At 37.6% G+C, this 11,546-nt stretch overlaps 1 protein-coding gene across 1 annotated transcript; it reads left to right on the forward strand.

The window, feature by feature from the left end:
* Nucleotides 1-42: 42 nt before the first annotated feature.
* C922_05520 (hypothetical protein) lies at nucleotides 43-561 on the forward strand (the record flags this gene model as incomplete). The annotated part of the gene is made up of 1 exon (XM_008821091.1): nucleotides 43-561. The coding sequence occupies one exon, from the start codon at nucleotides 43-45 to the stop codon at nucleotides 559-561; it is 519 nt and encodes a 172-aa protein (XP_008819313.1).
* Between the last annotated feature and the right edge of the window lie 10,985 nt (nucleotides 562-11,546).

The following is an 11,546-nucleotide window of genomic DNA, read 5'->3' on the forward strand; positions in this document are numbered from 1 at the left end:
ATACAAGAAAGAAACTTATCCGAATTAAATGAAAATGGATGTATGAGAAAAAAAGACTCAGATAGAAATATATGTTCGTCCGATTCAGAATCCGATGATAAGTCTCTATTTGCATTTGGTGAGATGCTTTTAGGTGAGGATCAAAGAAAGGACCCTTTGGATTCAGATCGAATTGTTGAAGAAAAATATGAAGAGAAGAATGACTTATGTAATATTGACTTGTCTAGATTGGACGAAGATCAAGTTATACTTCTTAACCCTATCAAAGAAGAGAAAGAGGAGGAGCCAGTAAGTAATATGGGGAGAATGACCACCAAAAATTGGATTATCAAACTGTGGTATCACGCATATACTCTTGCAATAGAGACTGTTTGCAAAATAAGAGATGCCTTATGCGGAGGTTGCACAAGGTTGAAACCAAAATATCGGGTAAAGAAGAAAGTTGAACTCAGTCATGGCAATGAAGTCGTGTCCAAGTGTTCTGATGTAGTAGCAGAGGGGGGCAAGCACGACAGTCAACTTTTCCACAGCTTCCTCATGGAAGAGGACTTGACCAGATAGGAATTTGTGGATTTCTTGAAAAGTTCAGAGAAGGGGGTTGCTGAATTGAAAGAATTTTTAGAGACCTTTGCGAAGAAACAATTCGATGCAAGAATTATTCCAAAAAGGGGCAACTAAAAATGGGATTTGTCAAGTGGAAGAAGTTACACAAAGGAGTGATAAAACGAATTATTCTCCACATATATATGCAAGTGGTTGGAACTATCGCGGAGGTTGATAATGTAAAGAAAGAGTCAAAAAAAGCGTATCCATTGCTTTGATGGTATAATTGAAGAAGCTGACTTGGAGGAATCAACATCTAATAATCTTACGGCTTTTCCATCCCAAATGAGAAGCAAAAGAAGGAAAAATAGTGTTCAGGAGTTTTCTATAATATAGCATTTGTGACGTCCCTATCGCGTCCATAAATATCCAGCCGTAAGGGAATAATATCTATGTGAAATATGGAAGCTACTTACATTGTTAGTTTATCTGTAAATGAGGTACATCTTTTTCAATTTCTCTTTGTAAGGAATGACAATCTTCTCTATATATGTGATTTCTCTGCTGAGTTAACTCAATTTTTTTAGTTCTTTTTTTTGAAACTTTTGTTTAATAGTGGACATTTCACAATCAGAAATTAACTTCCACTTAAATTGCTGTTCACATGCTTCTTACTAAGGAAGAATAATGTATATGTAACTGTAGTTTTCTACAGACTTCTGCGCGTAAGCTACCTACAGGCATATAAGATGACATAATATATGTATTTCTCTATAATATAACAGTTTAAACTGCTAAATGGCGGAGAACATACATTTAAAAAGTAAATTCGCTCAGGACAGTAGACACTTTTTAAAAGAGTTAGGATTGTTATTTAGAAATTCCTTTCCAGTAGAACAAGGAATTCTGAAGGAAGAGTCGCAGGGTAGACGTTAATCTGACCTGTGTTAATTAGTGAATATACATGGAATAAAGGAGATGTCTAAGGATGGTGTACATGTTGAAGAATGATTTACATGGCACATAAGCCACCGTTACATAATGTCTGTCGTTATAAAGTTGTAAAACTATGGTTATTAAGGTTACAACAGCGAAGGCGTAATTTGAACACTTGATAAATGATAAGATATAGCCGAGGAGGAGAGAGGAAGCTTAAAATATGATGATGTTATTGCCTAGGAAGAGAACACATTGGTTAATACCATATCGGGGGGGTTATAATAAGTCCATGTAAATATTAGGATAATACATTGAAGAACCCCTTCATACATAGAATGCTACAAAACAGTTAACGATATTCATGTGATACATAACTTGTCAAATTATTTACCAAAGGGAGCAGTAAAAATGATAGGAACTATTCCGCGATATATGCCCCTTCATTTATTTAAATAACGCATTATTACAGGAATTTTTTTTCAATTAGGAACCAAGGAGTTAATTATAAATTCTCTTCACATAATTGGAAATCTTCTTATATGCTTCCCAAAATGGGCAAAATCATGCCGGCATTTTTATGTCAGGGGGTGTTCATTGTTCTGAAGGTCGATGCACTTTTTGAAGAGGACTGTGAAATTTTAATATTGATAAAACAGTCACATATATAAAACAAAAAAAAAAAGAAAAAAAGAAAAAAAAGTGAAATAAAACGAAAGAAAAGAAAAGAGAAAAGCGAAGAAAATAAGAAAGAATAAAATAAGAAAAAAGAAGAAATAAATGCAGCAACCTGAGGTGGAATAATATATATAACAGTAAACAATTGAGAAATCTTTCCGTGGCGGAATATACCGGATTCCAGTTATAAAGGATGAGGAAATCCTGTTTATCCGTGTAGTACAATATGTGCAACTCCGCGACGATTATATAGAAGCCGAAAATCTAGCGGAGCGAATTCAAAATATATCAGCTTCCGGATCGGAAGAGGACGAAGGCAACACTTCACTAAACAGGATAACCATTTAAAAGATTATAAGAGAAAGGTGAAGATGTGAGTTTTCATGTACATATGAATATTCCATTACATATCAAACAAAGCATAAGGGGAATCAGAAGAGGGAGTCACGCTGTAATTTGACACATTTCGATATAATAGGAGGGTTATCATAATATATATATATGCGAGTAAGATGAAGCAGGGATGCTGACAGAATCGGTGGTATCCTTTCTAATGGGTTATATGATGATCACTACTTAGGGAAAGACAGGCCTGTTCCTAAAATACCATATTTCTAGATGTTCCTCTTCCGTGTCAAATTTGATGAATCCCATTTCGCAAAGATATAAGCAGAGAGTTCCTCCTTTTTCCATCCTACTAGGAAGGCCCTCAATTCTATCAGTAGAACATACACTTATTGTTCTCTCATTGGAACAATAAATATTGAAAAAAAATGGCATAACTTCTATTCACGTTGATAAATGAATGATAGGCGGTTTTGTAATTACAACTTTAGGGAAGACTGACCTGATATGTAAGGAGTAGACATCCTGGCCTTCGAGAATGCTGTGATACTTATATCTGCTTGTTCTTTTTTCTGTTCTACTGTTGACTTATGATTTTCTCTTTAAGAATATTTTATCAGTGTGTGATTCCTATTGCCGTGTCTTCAGTGGGTTGTGCCCTGTTTCGTACCGAAGCGTCCGGATGGGGGAGAGCATTTTATGTAAATTCCCTGTTTCTACGTGTCTTATAGGACAGTCTGCCCTAATTTAATAGGTGCGAGGGAATACAGAATGCGATATGCCATGTTTATCAGTAAATAAAACTCATGGAGAATAATGTTTTTCGACTTCTTCCGTATGGGTCTAGACTGTTATGTATAACGAGGATTTAAGAGGACAAAGAAATGGACTACTCTCAGGAATCCTCCAGGGGGATTATTACAAATAGGAAATTATGCATTCACCATCTGGACATTTTTTCTCCCTTGTATGTTACGGAAAATTTATCCACCCCGACATTCAACACGAAGGGGGCATAGAAACGTAGATGAAATGTTTCGCGGCCTTCAGATATGTTTCCCCCATGATGAGTCGCAATTCGTGAGCTCCTTTTGACATGTGTTTCGCATTGCAATTGTGCCAAACAGTGGGGTTGATTATCTTCCAAATGTGTTAACTATTTCACTTACTTAATGTCCATGTCTCTAGAAGTACGTGTCCCCTTCGTTTTCCCGGTACGGGTCGTTCGCATCTTCCTGTACTCTGTAATTATGAGACTTCTCTCGGGTCATCTCACGTTAGGGCATTCATATGAACACCATTGCAATATAACATGTAAGTATGCCTGTCCTATTTCGCCCCTGAAGATGTTCTACTCCAGCTACGTCATAATCATGATGGTGTAAGCTCTCCTGTTATTGTTCGTTCGTCTCCTCTTATAGGAGGCCTGTTAATGTCTGTGCTTTATACTCAATGTGTTTTTTCCTGGAAATCCCCAGAAAAATTCTGTGTGCATCTGCTATGTTTGGGGACGTTTCCATATTCTCCTCGTTCAAACAGTTTCCTATGTGGTCACCCAGGTACAATCTCACGTCTTGTGAAATCTATTGCTCTTTGCATTCATCCAGTAGCATCATGAATAGTTTTATCAACACTTCCGTATATGGTCCATGATCTGTAAGTACACACACTTTGTGGTTATTCACCTCCCGCCTTTGTTTATGGCATCTTATCCCCGACGGTTTATCAGTCGTCTCATATATCACATGCTCGGCTGTTCCCTTCTGGTAGACCCTTATAACTTTCTAAAAAGAACTATCTGGAATATATCGTTTCATACGTATGTGTTGTTTTGAAACCTAATTTCTACATACACGCCCTCGCCCCTGCAGGACAAGAGTATGTCTTTCCTGGTTAAATTGATTGGTTGTAGACATTACAATTTCCTGAACGAATTGTTCATCCCTTTTGCGTCCTTGTTGTAATCTCTGGAATTAATTGTTCTCTTTCAACATATCAAAAATATAGCAGTATTTATGTTCGAAACTATGCCACTAATGTTTTGGTATGTACAGATCACCATAGTTGTGTGCATCTATTCCCATTAGGTTTCTCCGTCAGGTAATTCCGTCTATCACACCTTCATTTATCATAAATGTGTGCAATAGTACTTGGAGGAAATGTTTCTTGATCAATTTGCACTCCTTTTTTTTGATTCATCTAAAGGTTCCCTATGTATATCTAGAATATTCTGGGGAGCATTCCTCTCTTATTTTGCCTGTATACATTTTTTCAGATGCTTTAATTACATATTAACTATTCATATTCAGGGTCGCGCAGTGGTACGTCGTCAGTATAATATCATATATCTCTCTTCTTTTCGCAATCACGGGAACAGATTGCTGTCTGTACGTGTATCCTTGATCCAGATGTGCGCTTTATGTATTGGGGGCCAAACGCCCATTTTAGAGGCGTCTACTGTGATAGGGGAACGAATTGGCACAAGGGGTTATCTTCGGTTTCCCGGCGTCCCGTAAATACTAACCACAGTGCACTAGATGCTACTTTCCCAGTGCCTATATATATACATATATCTATACATCCATAAGAAGGATAACATGTATAATGAGACCCCGGACCATTAAGATAATAGGTAACAGCTGAATAGAGGCAATAGCATCATTATGTAGTGTTGATGAGGCTACACCGCGTGTGAGGTGTGATTAAGATTGCCAATTCGGTGTCCCCAAAGTAGTAAATATAATGACGAGTGAGAACATCCGTAGCACTTAAGGACATTATGTACTCCCCACAGCGCGGAATTCATGTGTGGTGGGTTGTTACAGATTTGAATAAACTGATAGGTAAAGCACAGAGGCTGGTGGATAAAATAGACTGAACCTACTAGGGAAGGGAAGAAGGGGGCGATAGCCGTTGGGTAATATCCACGGCTGGGGGATCCGATGCAGGAGCCTTCCAATCTGCACGTACAATATCAGGAAATTGAATAGTTCGGACGGTAACTATACCTTCAGGATCTGTACTGATTTTACATCTATATTTTCCGTGTGTATACCCGGTGTCATTGCTTTCAACCTTTCAACACTGAGAACTGCAGTAGAAGTTGATATTGATGCATTCCTACCTGCCGCGGAATTTGATTCCTGACAGAGCTGCCACGTTTCAGATGTGCGCTTAAATATTTCAGAATCCTCACCGGTACTCTGACAATTCTTCCATGGGTGACGTCCTCTCATTTGGTGTGGCAAGATTTCACGGAAGTTTTGAATAATAACCTAGGCGTTCAAAGATATTGTCAGACGGAGTAAGTGCTGTAAAGTCCCGTTCGGATGAAGATGTATCAATAGTTGCTGTTCGTATAAGATTTTTATTCGGTATAAGGGTTTTTAGCGTATGCACGCAGTGTATTCCTTTGTGCCAATGTAATGAAAGTCGCAGGAAGAATCCTTTTCATTCAGGAGTCAGGTACGAAGAACGTGTGCACATTCCAGTTCGCACAGTATGCACAGCAGTCCTACGGTTCTCATTAGACCTTTCCTTATTGTTTCGTATGAATAGTGAGGATTCCTAACGAAACCAGAACATGTAGTGATGGTCAAATAGGTGATCAAACAACCCAACAAATTCACATAACACATGTCCCTGGGGTGTCCTTGGGGGGTGGAAGCTGTCATGGGACATTTATGAAATAGTGTGTGAAATCACCTAGCATATTGTTTGAATGAACACGTTCGATGTGTGTGTCATCATCGTGGTACTGCCCTTTATTATTATTATTCAAAATTGTAGGAAATCTGTTTTTATATATCTCGCAAGGAAATCTCGGTGTTGAATCAGACCACTCATAATATAGGTTAAAGGTGAATATTCTGAACTAGTAATTCTGCCTATATTACATTGTGTATTATATTGACCTTTTTGTTTTACATGACGTTCCCATCCATGAATTATTCCGGGATAATGAGTGCATGTTCTGAAGGATCATGTAATAAATAAATATTGTCTTATGACAGGAAAGATTCAGACACTGCAGAGATGTCATGAACAAGTAGATGGAATACTGGTGTCGGTCCGTATATTATATGTCTTAGGCCAAAAAATACCATTTCGAGAAAATCTGCACTTTAGTTTGCTGCGTCTTCAGATTCAGAAGAGAGCGTTCTTTTTGAATAAAATGATAACAGTCCAATTAGGAACATAGGTATTGTTTATAAATCCGTGTTATATTGATAAAGTATGCGGAGGAGGTCGCCCTGCCGATTAAAGTCACTCCCTTGATCATGAAATAGGTCGTAGCCTGTTGGTTACTTCTCTATAAAAGAGTACATTCAAATTGAGAAGTAGCTGCCAAGAAGGAAAAGAGAGAAAAGAATTGTATTATTATACAGTACGTGCCATGTCATGATACGCCATGTGGTAAAACTCTGAGGGTTCACACATAACAAATGGATTTATCAAAAAGTGTAATATATAACATTAATCTGCATAGAATCACAAAATCAAATATAGATACCGCATGTAAGGCGCCTTCGTGGCCTTGGGTTAATCATTTTTCTTTCAGGTAGAAGAAGATATTTATAAGTTCTCCGTCCTTTGCTGCTTCCGCTGTTCAGTTTTTTCTGATTAATTAGTTTTCGTTTATTTGTGACTGTCAACTGCTTCAAGCATTTCTGGAAACTTTTTTTGCGCGCTATAACAGTAAACACACTTGCAATTATGCCTTGTTAATAATGCATAACGAAACACGTGCGCATGCGAGGAAAAAAAAGAACTGAGACAAATTAAGTATAACACATATCCTGTCATGTCATTAGAGCGTATAGGAAGCGTATATTATGGGATTTAATTTTGTTTGAGAAAGTGACTCCTTGTTGAAAGAAGAAGGGTGCTTCGTTATTTATGCACCGATCCTTTGCACTGCTGAGATATTATGAGGTAAGAGAAAGTACCCTCTTGGCACGGTGTTCTGAACTATGTGAATCACACCAAATCTACACCTCCAGGTCATATGATATTAGATGTAATACCACAATTAAAAATGGATGCAAGATGAATTCATTTTTATATATAATTTCTGGCAGCTCATTTTATGAAGCTCAGGCTAAGGAAAAATGACTGCGTAATTTTTATATTTCGTAAAACTGAACAAAACGATAGTAAAGAAAGCCGTAGAATCAATGAAGTGTACGATCACGTCAGGTTACGGAAAAAAAAAGTTTCCTACATTTCAATCTTTCTAGAAGTTTTCACAGAGCATTACGTAATAGAACATGCGAGAAAAAAGAGAAAACAGAAACGCTTTAGAGTGTGCCATATTCTGCTTAGGATGATGTATATGTCACGGTGACTCTATATACACCTGATACTGGAGTTTCATCAGAAACGAAAGATAACAAGAGAGAAATACGTGAAAATATGCTCTCTCGGGAATGCTGAGTAATATGGGAGAGTCTCCCACTATGGTGTCCGTATCCTGTGTAAGAGTCATTTCTTATTATTCTTCATTACTTCCTTACGTAACTGAATCTATTTTTGTGGACATTCTGAAGGACGAGAAGAGGAGTCATGAGTCCTATTATAGAATTCCCCCCCTAGGGGGGCGGAGGTAACATTATCTGGTTTATGGTGTAAATAGTCTGATGTAACCTGTATTATATTCGAATGTTTAGCTGACAGTTTATATTTTTTGCATGCGCGACGCAGTTCATTGCGTAGTTCCTGGTCCCTAGTACACGAATTGTGGTATTGTATAACGTGGAAGGTGTAGTATGGTAACGAACGTATATTTACGGAGAATTCAATTTTAGCATAATGAATGTATTTAAAATATATAACCGCCACAATTTTGAGCAGCATAAAGGGTTCCAATTAGGTGGGGATAGTGTGAAGGAAATTATGGTTGGAGACTGTTCCGCTCGATAATATATAGGGGGTGAACATCTCTTCTTGCGATGCCATTTATGTATGCCTGCTGATTCCTACAAATACTGGGGAGAATCTTTTACCTTTTTTTTCTTCTTGTCATTTCTTGGCGAAACTGAGATGGGTTTCCTACGTAGTTCGCAAGGGAGGCGTGCACAGGCAAATATGAAAAGCTGTAAATGTGTCTATACAGGGGTGCTGACAATAGCCGTTCTTTGGTTGTGAGCAGTAGAGTGAACAAGGACAAAGGAACCATTACGAATTCTTTATATGATACGTGGAGGTTGCTGTTAAAATCGCAGAATTCTATCACGAGGCAGAGCTGGCAGGAAAAATGCGTCTTAAAAAGTTGGACAATACGACTGCGTCCGTGCCATCACAGGAATCGCATGTGTTCATTGGGAAAAGATACATGAATCCGCCCTTGACACGTTAAATATTATGCTCTTTACATGACACTTCGTGAACAGTACTCCGTTCCTCATGGGGGAGTACATCAAATTGGTTGCCTGATATGGACGAAGTCAATTTTAATATTAAAAGGATACCGGCGTCCACATTTATTTTAATAGAACGGGTCTTTTCCGAAATACACATCTCAAATATGCGTAGAAGCATTGATATAACATATGTCCCCTCCTGTTGTACAGAAGTAATGGGTATTGATAATACTTGTTGTGTGGGAATCACGTTAATAAGAAATGGTTTCCGCGTTATAAACACGCTTTGGGTAGCCTCTTATACAAATGAAGGGAATTTTAATCCTTTATAAAAATCTGGAAGAGGCGAGTTTTAATATGACATGCATGGTTTATACGTGTATCTAGCTTGTAAACACTAACACATATTTATATATACAGAAAAGATGAGCACTTGATATAATCCATTAAGGATAAGACTCCACTAAACATAATAGAAAGAATAAGTAGGGGGAAATATGAACACAGCGATTCCATGCGAGCTGTAGCATTAGTGAAAAATTACATATTTGAAATATATCTTCCTCTTGGTATTCATGATGAGCGGGGGTTTCTCTTTTTTATTGTCTATCTATGGTGACATTCTATGCATGAAAGAAGGAAAAGACCCCTAAAGGACGATGCAAGAGCTGGGGTGGTAACATGGAAAGAAGAATTTTGTGGCATGTCCCTTGCAGATGCGTTCTGCTCGGAACGTCTATGTGTCTTCTTTTGTACACAGAAGGGAGCCTTTTTCTATAAGTAAAATTTTATGTCTATTTAGAAACATTACTCCTTTCGCGATCACCTCCCCGTGTAGCGCAGAGGTTATGAGAAACGTTAAAGATTACTGGGAGTGAAGCAGCATCTTCATATCACTGCAGATTTTAGTAATTTTCCCTTCACCCTTAGAAGGGTACATATATATAGGTATATATACATATATATCTATGTCTGTGTGATAATATTATCTTGATAAGTGGCATAAGGCTAATATATTGCTTCTAAGTAGTTATGATAAAGGACACGATACACGTCGGTGTACCGGAATGAGTATTGCACATTGTAATAACCCACATATTACAATATAATGCTGATTTCGTACACGTGGTGAGCTTTACGGGAGAATTGTTCCCAGAGGTGTGTGCGTATTTTTTTTGGTTCCTTTTTTTTTTCTTCTTTTTCCCATAAATTTCGCAATACTCGACATGTCCTTAATTGGTGTGTACTGATTGCCGCGTGAAAATATACGGGCTGACTAGAAGCCGAGGTAACAGGCAGGGTTTTTTCAGGATAGAAAAATGCCTGAAGTTAGACACAAGATGTGGAAGACATTTCTGCTAAGTATTCAATTAATAATTAACTCAAAAAATTCATAGTTATCTATTTTGATAACGCCACGCCCATTGATGTGAATATGATACTCTCTTAGAGGATATACTGTTATGGATATTGAGTTCTAGGATCAAGTGAGCAGCTTATGATTGTGTTAATAAAACTGTTAAATTTGTGACTACATCAGTTTAATATTAATTAAGGTGAGAATCCATTCTGAATAAGGAGATTAGCTAAATACAAGTATCCGGGTGAATGATAGGAATTAAGGATTTTTCGCCGTAGAATAAAATGTGGACAAGACAAGATATTTCAATAATTATATTTAACAGTTCCTCCTGTCCGGTTACGCGAGCAGTTCACTACAAGGAATGCGCTAAGGCGCTTTGATTAATTCGGTCAGAACGATTACCTATTATGAGCAGAATTTAACAAGGAAAGAGACAGAAAAATACCAGTACTACGTCCGTATGTGAACCAGCAGGGGATACAGCGCAATCCAAGTATACCAATCAGGACAGGACCGAAATTGATATGCGATGACGACAATGATTATGCAGCAATCTATTGTGATTACCCCCAGATATATGTAATACAGGAGGGGACAAGAATAGTGAGGAGATTGTGGTGGGGGTTATAATATATTACAACAAATACAACATAGAGATTAAGAGAAAATTCACGTATTGAGTCATGGAAAGAAACTGAGAATAACAGATATGTGTGAGTATAACGTCTTCATTCCTGCATATGATGAATGGAAGTAAACTAACGAAACAACATACGACATTCCTCATTTGCAGGTGTTAAGCCAATTTACATTATGGGGATGAACTGGGGATACATCAATTCCGAGAGGCAGGAGGCGGATGTTGGCCACAGGAATACAGGTAATCTACATCCCTTTATACATTGCTATGATTTATTGATAACAGCCTATGTTCTGTTGATCTCTTTACACCTTACCATGAGACATATACCAATGGATATATATATATGTATATTTTTTCTCTTTTATATTTGGGAATAGTTCATGAGTCATAGAGATAAAAGCTGTTAGCCAAGTGGAATATGATGCCCATATCGCGTCATACAGGAGGCCAATACAAAGAAATGGAACCAAAGAAACACAGAATAGTACCAGTGCTACACATTTCTACGCGGAAAGGAAATGTAGTAACCAGTATATGCAAATTGGGATCTTAGAAGATTATTCTTTTGGCATAAAGATCTGCCCCCTTAAATTACACGATTGTTCATGACGTGTCCTATCTATGCATATATAAAGGGAATAATGGATTGTTGAAATTGAACTGGTATAATATGAGT

This window comes from Plasmodium inui (genome assembly GCF_000524495.1).
Source record: "Plasmodium inui San Antonio 1 unplaced genomic scaffold supercont1.87, whole genome shotgun sequence".
Taxonomy (NCBI): domain Eukaryota; phylum Apicomplexa; class Aconoidasida; order Haemosporida; family Plasmodiidae; genus Plasmodium; species Plasmodium inui.